The sequence below is a fragment of the Zonotrichia albicollis genome, chromosome 4, assembly GCF_047830755.1.
Source record: "Zonotrichia albicollis isolate bZonAlb1 chromosome 4, bZonAlb1.hap1, whole genome shotgun sequence".
Classification (NCBI taxonomy): domain Eukaryota; kingdom Metazoa; phylum Chordata; class Aves; order Passeriformes; family Passerellidae; genus Zonotrichia; species Zonotrichia albicollis.
In genome coordinates this window covers 52,198,693-52,221,873 of record NC_133822.1, presented here as the reverse complement: position 1 = coordinate 52,221,873, position 23,181 = coordinate 52,198,693, and the positions used below count along the sequence as shown (strand labels likewise).

The 23,181-nt window shown below is 38.7% G+C and overlaps 1 protein-coding gene across 7 annotated transcripts in view; it reads right to left on the bottom strand.

The window, feature by feature from the left end:
• TAFA2 (TAFA chemokine like family member 2) overlaps window positions 1-23,181 on the bottom strand; it is a 184,641-nt gene that overhangs the window by 35,335 nt on the left and 126,125 nt on the right. For 6 of the 7 annotated variants that reach the window (XR_012580078.1, XR_012580077.1, XR_012580080.1 and 3 more), the window contains one exon: window positions 16,085-16,191. Coding sequence is in view for 1 of the 7 variants with exons in the window: in XM_074539813.1 (XP_074395914.1) it covers window positions 16,085-16,190 (106 nt within the window). In the remaining 6 variants the exon portion in view is untranslated. Of the gene's footprint in view, window positions 1-16,084; window positions 16,192-18,827; window positions 18,848-23,181 lie in introns of those variants that run through there. The other variant, XR_012580079.1, reaches the window with a different exon arrangement.

Here is a 23,181-nt window from a genome sequence, read left to right as displayed (position 1 = left end):
GCTTGAGTTTTAATGCAACTCTTGCCAATAGGAACTTGCAAGGAAGACAGACAAATTACCTACTGCACATTATAGCATCCACTACTGGCTTCATACATTTTTATGAGTGCATATTCTTTGATCTTTTTGCTACTTTAATGTAGGAATTTCCTCACAGTGGTCAACATTAGAACCTCAAAACCTCAGACCTCATGTTGCACTGAAGCGTGTGTTTCAGTGGAACTGAGAGATTGGGTCGCAGTTGTTATCTGTGGGCTGGTTTGAGTCTTTCAAAGTCCCGAGTGCAAAGCTGAATGCCACGCACAATACATTGTAGTGCAGTGTATTTGTCTGCCAGGGTCTAAAAATGTGTCAGAAATGACAGCAGACTGTTTATAAATATCCATAGGGCTGGGACTCTTTCCAAGGTTAGATGAAACTGTAATGGGGAAATAACTGACTATCCACAATTCCTTACAAATATCTACACTGACTCAAAACAAAATATTTTTACCGCTTTAGTTCTAAAATGCACACTAGAAAAAGTACATACTGTTAAATAACTGTCCAGGTCCGCAGCACTGGTATGCTGTGAAGGGAGCCAAGTGTAATCTTCTTTAGCCTGTGGAAGACTGTCACAAAACTCAGAAAAAAATTGTCTTCCCCTTCAAATCACCACCTTAAAAGCTGAACAGCAAGGGGATACACCAGAGGATTTGACAAAATGCCATTCATGAGACACCTTGTCTGATCACACACACAAATCTAGCAGGAGTTTTATCTTTACAGGGCTCACAAGTCAGGGAAATCTTCAGAATAATCCTAGCACATATCGTTCAGGTGCAGCTGTAGTTAGCAGATCATTGTAAAACAAAATAAAAATATGAAGAAATCAGAAACTGAAGATGCAGCAGAATGAGCCAGCATTTCCCAACTCCAGTGGGAAACGCCTTGTTTTAACACCTAATTCTTTACGTGGAAGTGATGCCTTGTCTAGGAATTCTATGTTGACTGGGCACTTATAATTTCTAAGGAAAAACAAAAAAGTAAACATGGGAACTGTGAATCTTTTATTTCACACACAACCACTCTGATATTTGTTTTGCTCTTCACTTGGATTCTTACTTTAATGAACATGGTGCATAACATAGATGTAATCTGGTTATTTCTGATCCTCTGCCTCATCTCTCCAAGGGAGCCACATGTTCATCCACATTTCCTTTCTCATACAGTTGTTTCTAGAGTCCAGCAAGCAGCACACCGACTTCTATTACATGAATATACATTGTCATCTGATAGAACAGAAACCAAATTTCTGCGGTTCGTGCATGGTTCAGAGTCCCAAAAGCCGTGCATATCAGTGTCCAAACCTGCAGACTGGAAAGATTTGCTGGAATTTTGTCCCTGATTATTTTTTCTCAAGTACTGCACATAAGCATACTGAGATAAACACACATATCAAGGATATACCAGGGTCTCCAGGTAGAAGCATCCAATGTTTTAACATAGCAATGCATCTTGACATTTTCATTCACTTTCTGAATCTTTATAGCATCATTTACTGTAGTATTATTACAATAATGAGAGTGGGGTTTCAACTGTTTTGTACAAAACCAAAGACAGATCAGCACACACTGGATGTCCACAGTGGTTAATCTAAGCTAGACATCCCTATATGATCAATGCAGCTAAAGAAGCACCTCCAGAAGGTATCACCCAAATCTTAAGGGTGCAAGATTAGATCCCTCCTTAAGGGAAGCAGCTACATCAGGAAAGATATTACTTGGTCCCTGATTAGTCATTTCATCTGTGAGACTGCCCTCATTGGAATCTGACATCGACACAATACTGGAACAGCCCTAGCAGACATCAGTGCTCTGTAATGACCATGTCTACTCTAACAGTCATAATATATATGTATAACTAAACCAAGCTAAAATATATCCACTGATTTATTGTCCTCAGTAAAGTTGGGTTTTGAGATCTATGACATTTGCCAGAACACAGCAGAGGAGTCATGTGCAGGTCAAAACTTGAGTCAGAGGAAGAAACATACTCCCCTAGTTTTTATTTTAGGATCTTTTAAAACTTTACTAGTTATGGTAGTAGAAAATCAAGACTGATTTTCAAAGTTCTGTTTAAAGAGCAAAGAAAAAAGAAAAAAAGAGAGATAAACTTAGAGGACTCAGACATCCTGGATTTAAAACACATCACATATTTATTTCTTCATTGTGTTAATAAAGGGACACAAAAATACACAAAATCTGAACCTTCTAAATCCCAGCTCTAAAGTAACATTTCTGCATTTTTCTCCAGGTTGTCTGTAAGAAAGAAATCTCATTTTCCCATCTATCTTTCCTTTGATTATTCATAATTGCTATGCATAAACCTAGGAGATTTTTCAATAAAATAAAGTAAAAAATAAATGCCAAAAAAGCATAAAAACTCCATTAAAAATACTGAGATTGTTACCCCCTAATGATTATTGTTATGAAAAATTGAGTGATATTTTATAGTTTAACACCCCTCTCTTACAATGACTATTAGGATAAGCCATAATTTGGCATTTTCCTACATTTTTAGTGTGGGTCATTATGCTGCTTAAGTGTAGACTGTTGTAGTCCTAGCACCCAGCAGAAAAGCAAATTAGTTTATAATCACTCCTACAGATCTGTTCTAAAGATAGATTTTAGGAGAGCTTTTCTGGCAGGCAAAAATAATCTGATTAGTGGGACCTTTTACTTTTTTTTTTTTCCCCATACACCATTATTTAGTATGACAGTTTTAAATGGGAGCTCTTCACAGGATTTATTGCATATCTAGGTTAAAAATGTTCATTAGGCTAATTCGTATTTGAAAATAGAAACAAGAATTACAGTTGAGAAATATATTTCCTCCAGCAAAATCATTATTTTTAAAAATACTTTCAGTAATTACTGTCAATAGTGTCCTATTGTCTAAACAGACTAGCACTGTTTATTTCAGAAAGATGAAAAAATAATGAGGCTAAAATGTTGCCTGTGATGAAATAAATCACATGTACTGCAAAAATAAGAGTATGATTTTCATAGGCCATTCAGAGTATTTTAATGGAGTTTTGCTCTCACTTTCAGAAAAAAATATGAAGCATCTCAGTTCTAAAGACCTTTAACACAAACCAAACTTGTTTATATCCTATCAAGGTAGGCCTTAGTCCAAACTAATCAAAATATTTTTGTGCTTTGTTTTTTCCAATAATAGCTGACTGATTCTGAACATTTTTTGATACTTCTACAACTCTTCAACAAACAGCTGTTCTAGAGTATGGCGTTTTTATAGTCAACAATACACAGTGATCCTTTTAGTTTGCTTTTCTGAGTTTTTTTGAAAGAAAATTTAAAATTACATCAGTAAATTTTTTTTTTTTTCTCTAGCACTTGGAGAAAAGTACTGAACAATTTACTTTATTGCACACTCGTGAAGGAGAATACACAACCCCCCCAATCTGGTGGCTATGCTCTTTTCCTCAGTCATGTTCCTCTTTACGAGATGTCTTTCAGAGCAAACCCAGGAAAATCTAATGACAGTGCTGTTGTGACAGAAGGGTGGAAATGTGTGTTCTGTCCTCAAATCTCTTTGCATAAAATGCATCTTGCAATTTGCAGGGCAAAAACAGAAATGTCATTAAAGTCATGAGCTAAGACCACTGAGCCCTGTGTAATGGGGCTCCTCTTATTTCCCCACTTTTAGCTGTTTGTGTCCAATCCCATCTTCTTCCCCAACATTAGGCAGAGGCCTGAGTGCACTTCATTCCTGCAATTCCCCAGGAGACATTTCCAGGACTGGTGATCATCTAAACAATAGATGAACAGGAGTGGCCTAAGGAGGATAAAAGGTTGATTCTTTTCTCAGATATTTCCAGGGCACGACATTTGCAGGATGCCCTTTGTCTTCTGTAACACACCTATCTAGCATGCAATGTTTTGTTACAATAAGGGAGAAAATATGGACCATTTACTTTTCATTGCTGAGGTTTTCTGGATTTTCAAAGGTTTTTAAAACATAAACACAGACAGAGGAAACAGTATTTTAACTCTCCTAAGACAATTTTTAACCAAAACTAACAGGAAAAAAAAGATATTTAAGCAACTTTCATATGCACAGTGCTCAGCAGCGTAGCAAGATGGCACAAAATTACTCTTCCTCCTTCCTTATTTAAACTTTTATCTTCTCTCACATGTAGTCATTTTTGCTCTTAATATCTCTGGCAGATGTTCTGGGGTGAATGAGGCAATTAAGAATCCAAAATTCCCATTTCTTCCAGATGCTTCTTTTCTCAATATTCACTCACTGGATATATATTTACTTTCCACTCTGCGGTGTGTAGCAGTTAGCACACCTTCTGGGCTCCATTTCACAGAATCTCCACAGTTAATCTGACACATGCCAATGCATCTTAGATGAAAGTTTAGCACTAGTAATATCTTTTTTCTATCAGTAGCATATTACATAATAGAACAAAACTGAACAAAGTTTTAAATAACTTGTTTACATAATAAATATCTTCATTATGTTTTTAACAGGTACAATACTTTCTGCTATCTGTCTGATTTTTAAAACTTTGGTTTTTCCTCAGTCTTTTAGCTCACTGAAGGAATCTAATGATGGTTTTGGTCTTTTCTATGATCAGTTCTATTCACTGAGATAGAACTAAGATAGGCTGAAGTGATTCCTGCTTGCTCCCCATTCATCAGACACATCCATAGCTTTGGGTTCAAAACCTGGATCCAGAACAATTCTGACCTTCTCAGTAATTCAGGCAGCTCTCCTCTCATGCACAGCTCTGAGCTGCTTCAGACTCAGCTGAAGCAATTCTAATAACTTGCACCTAAAAATACAATGGCACAATGCACCCAAGATTTCTGTTGGTCTTAACAGAATACTTTTATTGTGTATATCCTTCCTGCAGCTCTGCATTCACTCAAAATAACACACACATTCAGGTTTATACTTTAGTCATTCAAGGGCACTTGATATTGAAGCCAGAAGTATTTTGCAAAAAGGAATTCTAAGTCTACTGCATTTACTTGAGAAAAAATTGAGTACAAGAGTTATACAAATCTATGGGGGAAAAAGAACAAGACATATTTGGCAGCTCCTGCCTCAGCCTCGTCATCATTACAGACAGAATTCTTGCTCAGCCTGGTAAAAGAGAGTTGCACAAGGCAGACTGCTCTTTTATGATTTTCCTGCTTTCTGTCATCTGAACCCCCAAGCAAGTGCCCATCCCTCAGTTAGCATGATATGGTTTTGCTGCCATCTAAGTACAGAAGTGGGCTTTCCTTGGCTGCAGTTACATGGTACTTCCACACTCCCAAAGGATGGTCAGAATTCCACTACTATTTCTTTGCAAATGTAACAGTTCTTCCAGACTTTCTCTGCATGCACGCAAATATCTTAAGGGCTGCTGCCAGGAGAACAAGGCCGGACTCTTCAGTGGTGCCCAGTGCCAGGACAAGGGGCAACAAACAGAAACTGAAGCAGGAAATTGTGTGAATCTGATGAAACACTGCTTTCCTGTGAGTGTGTGAGAGACTGAAATACTATGGTTAATGGCTTAAACATTGTTATGAAGGATTTTTTTGCACCAGGGGACTACACATGACCAAAGTGGCACAACAGATCCAGAGTCTGTTGCAAGAGACAATGGCAAACCTGTCTCCCCCAGGAGAGTCACCTGGGCATTCCCACCTTGCCTGAACAGGTATTAATCCAGTGAACTCTGTTTTAGGGAACCCTCACCACCAAGAAAATCAAAGAGGCTCAATGACACCATCAGGTACCATGGAATGGTGACATTTTCTACTTAATCCGTCCCTCTGTCAATATTTTTGTCTCCCACCCATCCCCCCCCCCTCCACCTTTTATTATTTCTTTCTATCTCTCTGTCTCTACCTCATATTTACTGTTAAATAAAATCCATAGTATTGACTTCAAGGTATGATCTCATTTGCACCTTAATTCAGGCAGAGGCATCTCTCTAAAACTTTTAATTAAATCAGACCATTGGAACAGGCTGTGCAGAGGTTGTGGAGCCTCCTTCTCTGGAGATATTCAAGACCTGCCTGGACACTATCCTGTGTAGCCTGCTCCAGGTGAACCTGGATGATCTCCAGAGGTCCCTTCCCACATCAACAATTCTCTGATTCTGTGTATTTTTGCTCAACATGGAAAAATTAAACAAATATAAAATCCAGGTTTAACAGCTAAACCTTTTTTTTGAACAACAGAATGACATTTGCAGAATAATACACAGATATAAATAAATCTGTCACAAACCAGATTTCACTGGCTTCTGAACTGCAAAATGAGACTCTTTTTGAAAATTAGAAATAAAATAAGACCTTTAGAATTTTATGCAGACATTATGACCCTGATAGAGGAGAAGAGCTTTTAGACAGATGAAGGAACAACATCTAAACCAAGTCCTCCTGCTAAGAGGCTTTCCAAAAGTTCCAGAAGCTGTCCCACATTTTGTAAATTATTTGATATAGGAATTCAGGGAAAAACTCACACTTACACTTAAATCTTGAGCTCTCACTTTTTGAAAGGAATGAGCTCTGAAGACTGTTCCAGAGAATCTAGAAGAGATGCCTAAAACTAGATGTTGTGGAAAATTCCCTGAGTTTTCAGTTAGTTTTGAAAATCACCACTATTTTGTGAAACTCCCATAAATAAATGATAAGCACTTAAAAAACTAAAATGGTCCACGTAAGCTATTTCAGCACTGATGACCTTGCATTTTCCTCTTTCATCCAAGTCTCTCATAACTCTTACACGCATATGCATATAAACATACATTGTCTTCTAAAATGATTAAAATTTTACAAATTTTACAAATTTGCACTGAGTCCTTTATGCTGGACTCACAACCTCAAAGGCCTTTTCCCACCTAAAAACTTCTATCATTCTATGATTCTAACTCACTATTGCAGAGGAAGACTGCCCCAGTGAGCCTTAAAAGAGTAAATTCCCTAAGCTCCACAATGAACACAACTCAATTTTTTGCTCAGAAAGAAAGTTTATAAACCGCAAACCAAAACAAGGAAAATATTTTTCTATGGATACTTCCCAGAACAGCTGACTGCTTCTGAATGTTTCCTTGGCACCTGTATGACTAAAGAACAGCTGTTCTAAAATATGACATTGTACAAGCAATTACTAACACTGTTGTTGAGTAAATTCAGTGAAGAGCGTCAAGAGAGAAGGGCACAGTCTTTATACATCAGCAGCAGAAAATTAATACAAATCAAAATCAGATTAACCTATGCCCTGAATGTTATAGAAATAATCTGTACATGGGATGTGCTTTTTCAGGCACAAACCAAACAATCTAAGTATGTGAAATCCTTTGAGCTGGATCATGGGGTATGCAGCAGGCACCAGCACACATATGGAACATTGTTGATTGTATGGAATGTGTGTTGGAAAGCCCAAGGGACAGTGCAAAAAACTTAATACTGGCAATACAATATACATGTCCTCCATACAGGAAAGCAGATGTTGACTTTGAAGATAGAATTGGTTCTAATCCTGCTATTACACTCATTTTACACATGGTGTAAGGGACCTTAAAGATCATCTAGTTCCACACACATACTGTTAAGGATCAGACTGTAATTGTAACATGATACTGACTCATTATATTTGATTTATAAGGATTATATGATCTTAAAATGTTAAATTTTGAACAAATATAATGTAAAGGAAACTGTAAACTAATCAGATTTTCTTTTCAATTACATTCTTGTTGGATATTCCCAGATGTATTTCTTCAAGGAAAAAAGACAGGAAAAAACTAAATTATCACACTAGTGGAGAAAAATCTGCTTGATTTCTCTACCACAGAAAGCTGATTTCAGGGTCTTGGATATAAACTTGTCATGCCCATCCAGTATATCGCAAGATAATCCAACCATTGGCTCTAAAGCCATCAGAAGATCCAAACACAGCCTTTTCTACATCTCACGTCCAATTCCAAGGCTGGTGTGGTGGTTTGACCAGGAAGGAGTGGGAATTCTGGGAAGCTGTGGTCAAACCAATGAAGGTTTTGGGTTTGAGACTGGCACCCGGTGTAGCCAGTGGGGTTTGGACACACCTCCGAGAATACACAGGGGTTAAAAGCAGGGCACTGCCCTTGGCACGCTCTCTTGGGACATCGCGGCGAAGAGGTCAGATCTCTCCCCCGTCCAGACCGCTGCTGCTGGGCGGGGGAGGGGCAGCCACGTGGTAGGCCCGGGGCCTGGACAGAGATGGGAGGTGAGGGGCCTTCAAGGATGGAAGGGTGGAGGAGCCCCAAGAGACATCGAGACATCGGGCAGCCAGCCCCCCACCCCCCCAGGAGGGAGAGAGAGAGAGGAGAGCCGGCGTCTGAATGTGATGTGATAGCAGCCAGCCCGGGAGGAGAAGGGGGGAGGAAGAGGGGGGAGTGCCACTCCGGGACAGATAGAGACTGAAAACTTTTAACCCTTTCTTTCATGATTGGGGCCTTGCAAAAATGCTAATCCTCCTCGAAGCTGAATAAGAAGGGAGATAAGAGATGAGATGAGACAAGGACCTGGCCCGAAGAACGTAGAGATGATTGGATGGGGAGAGATGATTTGGAGTGGCCTTTTGGCTGGACTTTTCTTGTGGCCATGGACTCAGTTGTTCCTGTGACACAGACTGCATTTAGGGGGAGGCAGTGCCTCAAAACCAGGAGGGTTCATTCGTGAGGACCCCCCGGCCCCAGGGGGTTGGAAAAATATGGGGGGGACAGATGTCCCAAAGCAGAGACTGTGCCTTTTTTGGAGTGAGACAAGGCATCCTTGAAAGACAACCCTAAAAGCAGCTCTGGCCATGTCTCAGTGGTGAGAGCACTGGGCATGGAAGGAAGATGTCACAAGCGGCAAAAGGACTTTTTCCGGGCGGTGCCGAAGTGACAAGGAAGCACACGAGGTTTCAGTGTGTTTCCAGGAGAAGCCTATGGAACAAGAAGGACTCCTTTCCTCTTCATGAACTGCAGTTTGAGTATACTAAAGTGTCGTGCCGGGCTGGGCAGTTGGTGTTTTGGGAGAATGTATCGGATTGGGAAAGTCAGGGAGTGGGGAGGAGGAAAGTTTTTTGTAAGGTTTTCAATTTCTTTTTTTTTTTCTTTTCCTGTAGTTTAAGTAATAAAGTGTTCTTTATGTTTAAGTTAGAGCCTGTTTTGCTTATTCCTGGTCACATCTCACAGCAGACACCAGGTGAGGAATTTTCATGGGGGGCACTGGCTCTGTGCCAGGCTCAAACCATGACAGCTGGAAACTTCAACCATAAGTACTTGCAGAGCTTTCCTGCACATCAGTATTCACATTCTCAGAGTAACTCAGTAGACTTTTGTTACCAGAATTAAGTATTTATATAGAGACAGAAAATTTCCTCAAAAAGTATACTTGTGTAAATTCATATGATATTTACCTTTAAAATTTTGTAACAATTGTCCTGTTTACACCTCCTATATTAAATATCTGTACTGGAAGGATCCTCTTAAAAGACAGCACAGCCAGTACACTCAATGAGTAAAACTGGTTTCAGAAAGAGGGCAGGGTCTGGAGAGGGGGCACAGGCAAGTGCAGCAATGCCATGGCCTGCTGTGGCACAGCACCTTCTCCATGATGTATGACAGGCGTCTCCAGGTCACTAAGCAGTCCTTCTTTTCCTTCCTGATCACAGCTACATCTAACATCTTTATTTAAGACATTCTTTATAACATGATATACATTTAGGCAAATGAAAAATTAAGAATATAACTGCAAGCCCAGAAAATAATATTTTAAATATGGAAAGGCTAACAAAATATACATTACTATGTGCCACATTAATTGAGCACTTAAAAAGTTAAGAAAAAAATTCTGATCCACAGATTCAAGTGAGAATACTGTGCAACAATTTATTTCATACTATTTTTATGATTTTAGTAGAAACTGTGGCATGCAAATGCAATCACTGTTTTCCTAGGCATAAGGATAAAGAAGTCTAGAAGAATGTATTACTCAGTACACATAAAAACTTTTCTGGAGGAATTGAGGAGCAAGAATATAAAACTGGAAAAGTGGGTCTGATTCCAGTATTAGGGAAATGTCAACATTTACTCATGACAGGAACAAATAACAGAAGAATAAGCATATTATCAGTGTTTTTTTCAGTCCTAAGATCTTACAATATTTTCCTAACAAAGAAGTATAGGAAAGTTTAATCTTCTGAAACAGAAATTGGCTAAAGAAACATTGGATTGGTAGGATAGTTCTCTAAAGGAAGATAGCATTACTATAAATGAAAATATTAAAAAGTTTGGAATTTGAAACTGTAAAATCAACTCTAAAACTTTTACAAGAATATTATATTTTTTGCAATCATCTTCTTTACTCTACAATATCAAATTCCTAATGCATTTAAGAAAATTACCCTGTGTACTTACTTGTGGCAAGTTAGTAAAAATTTGCATAGGGATTACAAGACCAGGCCCAAAAAAAACCCCTGTCCTTTTCCTTTTCTCAGAAAAACCTCAAGAAACCATACTACTTGCCAAATATGAATAGAAATATTTTTAAGTGATCAGTCTAAGGCAAAATGCATGATGCATCATTGCAATGCAGGAACTTGTCCCTCCATGGCTGCTTCAAGGACAGACAAGTTGCAGGGCCAAGGTGAGGGTGGGAATGGGGTAAAAAGGAAGGCAGACACTTGCTGTGATGGACCTGACAGCACAGGGAAGAAATAGGCACAACTCTGCTATTGCAATGATTTCTGCACCCATGTCCCAGTGAACCACCAGACCTACTGGCACCTTAGCAATAAGAGATTCTTCTTCCCTTTTGATCCTGGCAGAAGGCCAAGGAATGTTATCTCCTGAATTCTAACAGATATGGCATTAACATTTTAGATTGCAGTGACAGATACTGATACAAAAGTTTTTGACTAACTGTTCTATTTTATCTTCAAGGAAATGGCAATTTTTGGATTAGGTTCTGATCCTGATGACTGAAACTTTCAAATCAGGCTCAAGTTAGATAAGAACATCTAATATCTTTCTTCCCTATGCCTGCTAAAATAACTATTATCTTCCTTTGTTTCTATATTTAAACATTAATTACAGTTAGAATTAGGTTAGTGAAAGCTGCACACAAAGCACTCTCATTTAAAAGAATTTATCTCTGGGCCAAACTTCTACAAGAGATAAGATGGTCCATGTTTGAGACAGCGAATATGACAAAAGAGTTTTTGCATGAAGCAGGACTTACAGAAAAATAATACATGAGTGGATGTGTCCATCTGATATTTTGACAGACCCTACCCACCAGTTTCCAGTCTCACATGGCAGCTTCCAAGGCATCCACACACATTCTTCTTAATGTCTGCAACTTCCCTCATTTAAATATTGGACATTTTATTTTCTAATTCCAGTAAAAAACCTGGGAATATGCAGAGCAACTCTTCTGACCTTTGACAGGTCTACACAACCAGAAGGTGAATTCATCAGCAGGGTCAGATCCCTCAACAAACATTACAGTACAGGTACTTCAAAAAAGTGCAAACTGAGGACAAAACAGTACTGCATCTGCTTACCCCTTATATTAGAACCCCCAGAGTGGAACTGGGAGACCTGAATTTGGTGCCCTCTGTAGCTCAAACCACGTATCTTATGTCTCCAAAGAATGGCATCACCTCCAATCGGGCCCACTCAGCTCAACCGAAGGAAAATGAGGGAGCATGCAGCTCTCTAATGGTTACTTAGGTGGAAGAAGAAATGTCTATATCTGGTTTCTGTACTCTGCACTGAGGCTACTTTCTGTTTTTAATTTTAATACAAATGGCCTCTGCATTACGAATGATTTTACAGTGTAAAATACTCAACAGAAAGGACAAATGTAAACCCATACTAAACCACTATAACCTCATGATGAAGGTATTTCTACTGAGAGTTTGAATGCTTCACAGACCTCCTCTGCAACCATTTGGTATGTTCTCTAGTCTTACCTAGAGAAAGTCTCAAAACATTAGGAATGTAGTTTCTTGGTTCCCATAGTCATACCCATTCCCAAACTCCAGGCACGTGTGGCTCAGGCTACATCCCAGCACTGGTGCCAGCAGTGTTCCTGCCCCAGCAAGGCAGCTGAGTAAGGCAGACCCATCCAGGAAGGGTGGCCTAACCACCAGCTTTAGGGGCTCCTTCATTCAGCTGGATTTTGGAACAGCTCCTCCTCTGCAAGGAGAAACCAAAATTCATTTTCTCCTTGTGAGTAGAAAGACATTTCTAATTTAGTACAAATTCACAGGGAAGTAGGAGAAGCAATTCTGCATCTTGTATGGTAGTTTCGTTTATCTATATAATAGGCATCAGATTAATGAGTTCAGCTTCTGAGTGACTTCTTAAATAAATAAATTATCATGTCTTTTCATGATAAGTCGAAAAATATTCAATTGCTTATCTACCTAGAGTGTTTTCTGGTTCTGTAACAAATTCATTCTGGCATGTAAGCATTCATCATTAGCCATATTTTTAAGTTACTTCTTATTTTTTTCAGGATTTAAAACTAATGTTAAACTTATATTTTTGCATTTTGAGAAATATTAAACTATACTTAGATTCAAAAGCACTCTTCATTTAATTAGAATATTTTATTACATTATCAATTTTAAAAACCCTTAGTGATAAAAAAGTTCATAGATTTATGTATTTTGAAAGTTTTTTTAATTTTAGAGTAAAAATTTTGTGCCACAGTAGTCTCTTCTCCAGAAAGGAGTGCTTGTAAGGGGGTATCAGCACATTTTTTTCTCAAAAGGACCATTTCAACACTTGACACCTTAAACATGGCTGTGATACAATCGTCATCAAATCAATTCATGCTCCCTTATGACAGAAATAGCAAAAAGGCAGTGATGCTGAACTGATGCCTGCCTGCCATATCTGCCAGCAAACACTGTATGTTTGCACAGGTTTGTTTGTTTTCTAAGGGCTAGCAATGTGTAGGAGGATCAGGATTAGTCCTTATCAGTTTTTTGACTCATACACTTGACAACATCCTTTTGGAGACTGATATGCCTTTCTCCTCATATGTAGCTACTGCAGCACAAATGCTTCTGGTGCTGCAAGCTGATTCTCAGGTGCACATGCTTGGGTAAGGCACCCGTCACCATGGTATCAGGTTCCAGCAAAATGAAAAGAAAAGCAAAGTTACTGGGTTTTTTTTTACAGAAGACAGGATAAATGGAATATAAGCATTTGCACAGCCAGGAATAACTCTGGAGGACTCATAATCCTGTGTGCAGTAAAAAAAAAAAAAAAAAAAAAAAAAAAAAAAAAAAAGAGCAAGATTTGTGTTGTTTCAAACACTGTTTAACATCCTTAGCTCTTGGACTTACTGTCTAGAATGATGAAATTCCACCCATCAGTCAAGATAATGGGAGCAGAAGTCTCTTCAAACCAGACTTCTCAAGAGAAAGACTGCTGGATTTGGCACCCACACACATCACACTGAAAAGATGTAATCTGAAATCCCAGCTTGTAACCCTGTTGCTCAATTGGTCCTCAGAGCCTTGTTTCCCATGCCCTGCCTTGGCCTCTATTTTTCTTGCCGCTGACTTGGGAGTTTTCATTTGTGCCATATCCCAGAAATAAGCACAACCAGTCTACTCATAGCCTGTCAGAGTCATCTGTTAATATTCCTCCTGAAGTCTGCCTGGAGAGCAGAATGCTCATTAAACAATTTTTCACACACTGATGATCTTTTTCTTCTTGTACCTTTTCTTTTCTTTAACAATAGCTTTCTGAAAAAGAGATGGGTTTGAAAGTTAGTGCAACTAGTGAATAATATGAGTAAGTCAATAGGAAAGTAAAGATTTTTTTAAAATGCAGATTATTGATTTTTGGAATTGTAGGGGCTCCTTCAAAGTCATTAAGGGTTTGTCATGTCAATATGTTAGTAAGGACTTCTATAAATGAAGATTAATGATGCTAGGGATAATTAGGGCTGAAAAAAAATCACGTTTCTCAGTATTTGGAAACTCCATGCAAAGGGAAACAGCATTAAGTTCTCCTTCAGTGTACCTTAGCTCCATTTTTGCCATGAGAGCAGGGGGAAGATTTTCTATGACACAATGGGAATTCAAACTCCTAGTACCTTTACAAATCAATGGTAATTGAGCTGCATAACTCTAAGTTTTGCTTTTTTAAAAAATCCCCAGTATAGTAAGTGCAGCTGATTTACTAAATCCACAAGCCAAAATATTTCTGAATATATTTTCTTTCCAAAAGAAATTGAACAGGTAAAGTAGCTGCTTTTCCAAATTAAATACTCAAGTCATGCTTCTCGTTATTATTTTTTCCTGCAAAACTTCATATATTTTGTTAAAGGCATGAAAAGATACAAATGAAAGAAAAAGGAGATTTTTGTTAGCTTGCAGGAATATAAAGACCCTACAGCTAATAATCTCATTTTTAAGGGAGGGCATGCACTTTTTTATCTAAAAAAAATTAAATTAAATATTCCTTAAGTTATCTCTGCGCTAAGGCTGAGGTTTAAACAACAAACACTGTCCAGATAATCAATGTATAGTTCTGCTGGAGTTCCTCTCACACAGCTAAGCTACAATTGGTGGTGGATTTTTTTTTCTCAATTATGAAGCACTAAATCCCAAAATAGTCCTTATGTTTATAATTTGTTTCTATATAATCCATGGTTATAGGTTTTATTCATCAGTTTTCCAGAAAGTACAGTAAGCATACTTTGGCAAAGTTTAAATTCCACAGAAGCAAACACAGCTTGACCAGCCCTTGCGCATGGAATCAAAATGGTCTGGATATCGGCTTTTTGTATGTTTAAAGAGAAATAATCAAAGCAAAAGAATTCCGAATGCAGGCTAGGATATCTTGGCTCTTTTCCGATAGACAGCTAAACTGGGAAGCCACAGCAGAAATCTGTATTTTGGTTTGGAGGGGGAACAAGGCTGAGGAAAGGGTATCAGCACAGCTCTTCTCTGGCATGACACCCACCTGGTGGCCTGCTGGATCACATCAGATTCTGTATTGTCTGCAGTCAAATTGCAACTTCTATAACACTTTGCATAAGTGTCTCTGCATCCTCAAGTCCTTAATCAGAGGGTCATTTTGAAGAAAGGTATCTTCAACAACAGAAAAATATCTAGCGGCTTGATATATAAAAATACTTGCTCATGAAATCCTATCATCAGAGTGAACATCATAAAATATACATGGAACCAGAGAAATTAACTAACTGGGGTTTTTTTTAATCCTTCCTCTGGGTTTAATTCCTTAGCTTGTGGTAATGTTCGTGTCCCACCCTTGTTTTATCCCGGATGTTAGAGCTTATTCTGATCTCTTATAAACAGATAAACAGCCAACAGACATTATATGATGATGAGAAATGGAGTTCAAAATCCTGTTATCCTGCAGATCACATTTCAAGTCTTATTAGCCTATAAGAAGACATTTGTTTATGAATCTGGAAAGCTTGTTTCTTGTGTTAGGGTTAACAGAAAAACACATGCAAAAGAAAGACCTTTTTACACAATTAAATAATCCATCACAGCTTGTGCTGGTAGGAATACATACATATTAAGGGCTGGAATGACCAAGAGGAAACAAATCTCACATTGTCACAAAAAGTTCCTGCTCAGGTGTTAGGAGCAAAGCATAGAAACCAGAAAATACTGCAAAGTGGCAGTATTTTTTCTATGATGAAACAATCCCATTCAATACACATTATCCATGAAGTTAATCTTGGTAGATAACTGCACGCAGAAGCATCATATAAGCTACTAAAATTGTTTCTTTCCAGGAATTCATTTGCATCATATATATCTGCTGATAACTATTTTTATGACACAAGATGTACTCACTATTTTTTTTCTTATTTTATTACTCTTTTTTAGCATTTAATGAAATGCTAATTCACTGATTAGTGAACCAGTATCAGGAGACATAAATATGCACAAGGAGGAAAGGTAGCACAGCCCAAACCCTTCTGAATTTGTTGGTGGAGGCCACAGACACAATATGATAGAACAGAACAGAAGAATTTCTTACCTTTATGATGATTTGCCCCAGATGCTAATTTCCCCCACAGTGTTACAACAAATATTATTATTAGCAGTTTTCCTTTTGTTGCTTTCTGTAAGTATCTCTTATTCATCCTGAAAATAAAAATACACAAAATTAAATATTTATCTTAAGATTTCTTAAAAATACTTATTTTTCTTAATTTAAGGAGAATTGACTAATGTTTTATAAGTGTCCAACTCTTAAAGTCTTAAATTCTGCTGAGCTCTAAATGAGGTACATAAAGTAGCAACAAAACCTCCCACCCTGGTCTGACAGCACTCCTCCACCCTAGTCAGTACCAGGAGAATTCAGCATCATCATAATTTCTCTCAGGGCACAAACAGTGTTCATACCCACAGCAGACTCCAAAGCTGGCAAGAAGGATGAACCTGTGCATCTCTGAGCAGATCTTGACAAACTGAGCAGTTCCACGGCTGTGTCTGGCCAGTCATGGCCCTGCAGTTGTCTCTGGTGATACAGTGGTGTTTCTAACTTTTGGGATTGTAGCTGTTTGTGGATTGTGCAACGAGTCCTAAGTCAGTAACAGATCTGAATAGACCTTCAGTTCATGTCTCAATCCTTCTGCAGAGAAATCCTGCTAGGAAGACCTGAGGGGTTTGTAAACATGAAGTAGAGCAGGGCAGATTCACTACCCTCTCCCTCACTACCTCTGGGTAATGAAAAGATCTGATTTACTGCACCAAGGGAAATTGCACAGAGCTCCCCTCATCTTCTCAGTGATGTTTTCACTGTGACAGCAAGCCACCAGAGTGGTTCACGCACAAGACATCACATGACTTATTTCTCAGTAACCTCCTCCAAAGACAAAATACCCCTCCACCTGCCAAAAAGACAAGTTCAGGCGTGTAGGCTCTAGTGCTTAAGGATTACAGCTGTGCAGAGAGTGGCAAGAGGTACAGTAATGAGTCCTTCTCTCACTTCTTCCCTGTGGAAGAAACCTATGAGCTGGCTATGGAACAGCTCTATACCATGGTCATGTGTCTGCTGATAGGTCAGTAGAACAATGATAACTATTTCAAACCATTTATACTAGAAAAGTTGAAAACTTGATCACTTGAACAAAATTGTTGCTGTATTGTAATGCCTACAAATAGATTGTTTTTATGAGCAGAAAAAAACGCATTAATTCATTATGGTTGCACATTTGTCTCCTATTGTATTCCTAAGAAACCCAAAGGAATTCAAGGGCATCTCTTCTCCTCTGCCTGTGTACAGTGCTGTCTTGAGCAACCAGAACTCTGAAATGCCGACTGCTCTAATACAGATTTAACCAGTAATATATTGAAAGTCCTAAATCATTTTCCACTTCTTCAAAACAATTGCTCTCCTTTCAGTAAATTTCTTTCCCATATAACACCACACGCTGATGAGGCAACACACACCACACAACTGCACTTATATCTTCCAGACTTGAAAGCAGACCACTTCCCCCAGAACTGCCAATCTTGCTCTCCAGGAGACTGATGAGCAGGCTATGTGTAAGAAAACAAGACTGAAACTAACAACCCACTGAAGGGTGCACCAAACCCTTTTAAACATTAATTCAGAGCAAACAGCATTCAGGATTCTTTACAGAAGTCACACATTTTTTATTAGTTTCCCAGAGGTTTAGATATCACATTTATCAAGCAAAAGGAGAGAGGAGTAAGCAAGTGCTATAGCCAGGATGGTGCACGTGCCCCTGAAAGCCTGACTGATTAATAATCACAGCAGAGATCACAGTGTGCTGTGAACCACTCTAAGGTCTTCCTTCTTGCCCTGATTCCAGTGCCTTTGGAGTATAAACTGCATATTCATCATCAGCTCCAGGTTTATGAAGCACTCAAAGCTAAAGGGAAATACATTATGTGTCACTGTAAATAAGAACAAAAAAATGAGACTAGAATGCACATTCAGCATATGCTCTTTCACAGCTATCTCTGTGAAAAGAATATGAATTAACTCTTTCACTCTAGATTCTCATACTGCACCTGTTATGCTGCTGGTGCAAGTCATCTCTCATTAAAATCAAATCTTTCTTCCTCACCTACATAACATTTCTCAAAACCTAGTGGGACTTGCACCATTAAAGCAAGGTTGAATCTAATACAGTTTCTTCCTGTATTCTGCTGATGCCAGATTCCCTCACTGCGCTGTGAGACTGGCAGCAAATGCACATCAGAAAATGCAAATGCTCAGGAAAAAGAGTGATGGCAGGGGAAAGAGAGAAAACCAACCTCTCTGCCTGAGAACAGCAGCCCTCAGAATGCATGGCAGAGTGAAGGTGCAAACCCCTGCACACAGCTGAGCACAACAAAAAGGAGTAAGCTAGCACTGAGTGAGACTGTTTTCTGCAAAGCCAGGGAAGCTTTGACACAGAAAATCTGGGCTCATTGCCATTGCTAGGTTTCCCAATCATGAGAAAAATTATTCATCATTTTCTGCACCACAAGACTATTACATTTTTCTGCACTAGTTATTAGTGGTATTCATCTTTAGGAAGACTAAAATCTGAACTGTGTCTAATAATAGTTTCATAATAAACATAATTAACAGAAAAATCAGTGCAAGGAGCAGTTTGGGACTAATAGTTCAGAGGCACCAGAAGAACTACAGAAAAAACTCCAACCAGTTAAAGTATTCATAACATAGAGCTGTTCAAATAGAAAAAGTTGGAAGATGATGTTAACCTTCAAAGTAATTATGTTATGCAACCCTAGACCCAGACCTGGGATTGTTGCATTGTCACTCCCAGTGGTCAGTCCAAGGACAGGCAAGAGGCTGCATAAGCACAAACAAGATGTGAAGCTCTCTGCTAGGAGAAGTCCTGCTACACACAAGGACCACATTGTAGCAACACAGCCCTAGAAACAAAAAATGAAGGGTTTATAGTCCAAGAAGCTGAGATTGGAATGGAGGCACATTATTGACAGAGTCAGGAGCTGGAAAAGAAGGAGAGGACAGAGAGGCCATGAGATATGCTCAGTATCTCACTGCATGCATTATCACCTGGGCTCTGAAACCCTGATGCTGGCTATCTTGTTATGGATTTGCAAAACAGCCCATGATAGGGCACTGAGAAGACACTGGGACTAGGTAGCATTTGACCTCAGCTCTGAAATAACTATTAGCCTCTTGCAACCCTGATCTGTGTCGGGTAAGCGCATCCAGGAAATAAAACTGAGTCCATTTCAGTACTGTCATTACACTAACAAAACTGGCTGTGATAAGTAGGACAAATTAGCTCTGAAATTATGTCTGCTTTTACTAGAGGTGATGCAGAGCTCCACAGACAAACTACAGATATTAACCAGAATAGTTTTCTTTTTGCAACATTTATTCTTTTATTTACTTTCTTTTCTTCAGAACCTCTCCCTCAATGTGATCCATCCAGCCTTCAATAATGACACATAAGCCAAAGCCGATCAAAACAGAGAATAGCCATACTATAGGAAACACCTACATGTGAAAATCAATTTTACACATGAGCTTTATGTGTAACAAAGAATTTCCTTCAGTTTCTAACCTAACATATTGGAAATAAACCCAAGGAATTCTCTGCACTTTCACACAAAAGAGGGCATGAAAGTCTGCCGTGTTTGAGTTCATTTTTCAATGTGCTTTGAAGCAAGAAAAAAGAAAGATAGCTCCTTTTGTGGTTCAGGAACACATTCAAAATATAACAAAAAGATGTCACCCACATAATCCAAACAGGCAGTGGCTGAGTGTGAGATGGCTCTGTTGTGCCCAGCTCTTCACTGACACGACAACACAAGGATTCCTTCATAGGATTTGTCACTTTTGCTCCCTAAGATTTCTTTTGCCTGAAGCACACTCCATGAGACCAAAACCAGTTTGGTATCATGAACTCAAGAATAGACTGTTTTAGTGATTAGTGACAAAAAACTGCAAGGTTTTTTCCTAGGGAGAAACCATATATGATGCTGCAGAAGAGTTTCACAAGCTGTCACATCAGCAGAAATCCCTCCCCCTGCCCTCTGTGGCTCAACAGCAAACTGTGAATACACTCGTGTTGCACAGGCTCTCCTTGTCACTGCTCCACCTCACTGTCAGCCCACTTTCAACAGCAGATGGGCTCCAACCATTCAGCTATACTGAAAATGCCATGCACACATGTGTATTTTAACTGTAGCATCCATAAGCTTTTGTGTTTGTACTTTCTTCCTTCTTTGTTTCTGGACTTGCTTTCAGCCACCTTGTCAACAATTCAGAATTAAAGGAGAATCACTTGGGAATTACCTTATATTGTATGACCAGTGTTAAACTGCCTTACTTTCTGATTTTAGGTGAAGTAAAAACTCACGTTTTCTCTATTGTTGTGGAGTGAAAACTAAAAGGAAAAAATAGCTTTTATTCTTCCTTTAAAAGCTTATACACAAATAACATTTTCATGTTTCCTACGAGTAACAACATTCTTCTCTGTTGCTCCTTGTTTTTCTTTTCTTTACATAAAACAGGTTCTCAAAACAACTCTCACAGTTTTTTTGAAGTTGTTCAAAATTCATTCATTCCTGTTTTACATATGTGGGAAGTTTCACTGTCAGTAAGATCCATTTGCCTTTTGCAAATACACAGACCCTGTGAATGCAAGGGTTCACAAAAAGATACATAAGCCTATTTTTCTACTGAATCCTGACAAAATGCTTAATAGACAAAAAACCTGGTAGAAAATTAGTGCCACATCCTCTTAGTTTAGTTTTTATGACAAATATTTTATTTGCTACTTCAGAAAAAGCCTAAATGAGTAGTAGAAATCACTTGAGACCTCAAGTCTCTACAGAAATAATGCCATTTAAATTATCTTCTCTACTGTGTTGAATTGTACATTATTTATTAGTTCTGTTAGTTGCTACATCCCACACAATGCAGGTATTTGCAGTTTTATTCAGCCTTTCCAGTGTAGACTAATGCAGATTTAAAAATGCCCCCCTGGTGAATAAGGTTGCTCTGTAAAAATAACACCAATGTGACCCCTGTGCATTTGCATATATATAAATTCCCTCTATGACATTCCTGTCATGTTTGCTCAGGCAACAAGTAATTTGCCACTTTCATTACTTCAGGTACATGGTAGCTTGTGAAAATCAATCTTCCTTTTGCTTCATACAACAGAGCTTGTAACAGACACAAAGGGCACTCTGATTCCAAAAGGAAGCTGGGATAGACACAGACACGTTCTCACTTTCTTTGATGCAGGTGAGCAATGAAAGAAAGGGAAGAGGCATTTAGCCTAGCAAGGCACACTAGTGTCTCACAGGAGATGTGGGAAATCCGTGCACACAAAGCAGAAGGGCTGGGTTTGTTGGGTTTTTTCCTTAAATAAGTTGTTTAACAGTGTGGATATTTCAATAGGCAGAACAAGTGTAGGAGCGACGGGGTGGTCACGCACGGTAGGGACGGACGGAGACGAGAGATCTCTGCAGCCAAGTCGTATAACTTGTAGTTTATTACAAAGGGCATGGGTGCAGGGCCTTGCTGGGAGCTGCCAGCCGCAGCTCGGAGCAGGGCCGAGAGAAGAGAGGCTTAAAGTGTAAGAGAGGTAAAGACGAAGGTTTAAGAGCAGAGAGCATGTAGAAAGGAGGGGGGTGAAGAAGTGCAGCTGGAAGACAAAGAGACAAAGAAAGAAAAGGGTGCAAAGAGGAGCGCGAGAGGGAGCAAAGAGATAAGGGGGAAGAGAGATAAGAGAGTGCGAAGAAGGGCCGAAGATCCCGTTACAATACAATAAATCGTCTTCAGTGTTGAATATGCAGATTCTCATTAACCAATCTACTACAGCATGCATATCTTATAACATTTCCACACAACCTATAAGAATCACTACATTACCATACTATGTTTACGTGTTAAACCCTAAATCTTATTCTTTGGGCCCCATCTGCCAAGCTGCAAGGCCTGCTCTGACGCTTAGGCCTGCCTGACTTGCAGAGGGAATTGTTTGCTCTGAGGGGGATTACATTCAACTGGTCACAACTAAGGTATCTCAAAGGTTGCTTTCATTTCAATCTCACTTAGAGTTTCTATATTCTCAAAATCTTTTGCCAGGCAGTCATATTTAAAAGGCTTTCTTGTTTCATCCTCCCCAACAATAAGTAGTGATAGCGAGCTTAGCCCTGCTACGAAGAAACATTCAGAAATACTAGGCAGATGGATATGCCAGTCTTGTCACTGTTACTTCGTTAAGTGTAACAGTGAAAGCAGATTGAAGATTTTGGGTCTTTAATGCCATAAAGAGGGCTTTTGAAAGGCTACTGTGCTAAAACTTAGGACTCTGAGGCAAATTAAATCTGACAAAAGTCCTTTAGCATATGACTGATTGGTATGCTCATTTATTTCTTTTATTTAAATCAGTGTAACTTAAGCACATACTTAAATTTAAGCACATGCACAAATGTATGTACACAACATGAGTTCTTAGAAACAGATTAGCAAGTGATCTTTTATAAGAGACAGTTTCAAGAAAAGAAAATATCTCAAATATCTGAAAAAGAAAAAGTTATGGAATATATGAAAACATGCAATAAACAAAAAAATATTCTTCTTTGCATACTTCAATTAGTTTCCCAGCAGAGGGAAACTGTAGACAGATGCACATACAGGTAATTACATTTGCAGACAGTCTCATAGCACTTGGACGAGAAATTTACATATATATTATTGTTTCCAAAATCTGATAAGCATGAGTGCTCAAATTGCCAGAGGTATAAAATGCTTTAGGCACCTAGCTGCATTCCATCTCCCAGCTAGAAACACTGAAAGATGAGGGAAAGAACTTATTTCTTCCAAAAGCTTATGTATGGTTGTGATAATGGTCTCCCCTCTAAACTGCTATCAATGTTAATGTCCCCTGATTCCAGATTAACCCTAGTTCTCTGTATACACAGTTGATAGTAATTATCATCTTCATTAATTTTTCAATACAACACCTAATTGAAAACAATGAAGAAAGTAAAGAAATTGTAAACAAGAAATGCACAGTCTTTCTAGCCAGCTTCAACTCAAACAATACAGATGTATTTAACTGACTAAATTTTTTCTTAGTCATTTCATGAGGACCAGCAAAA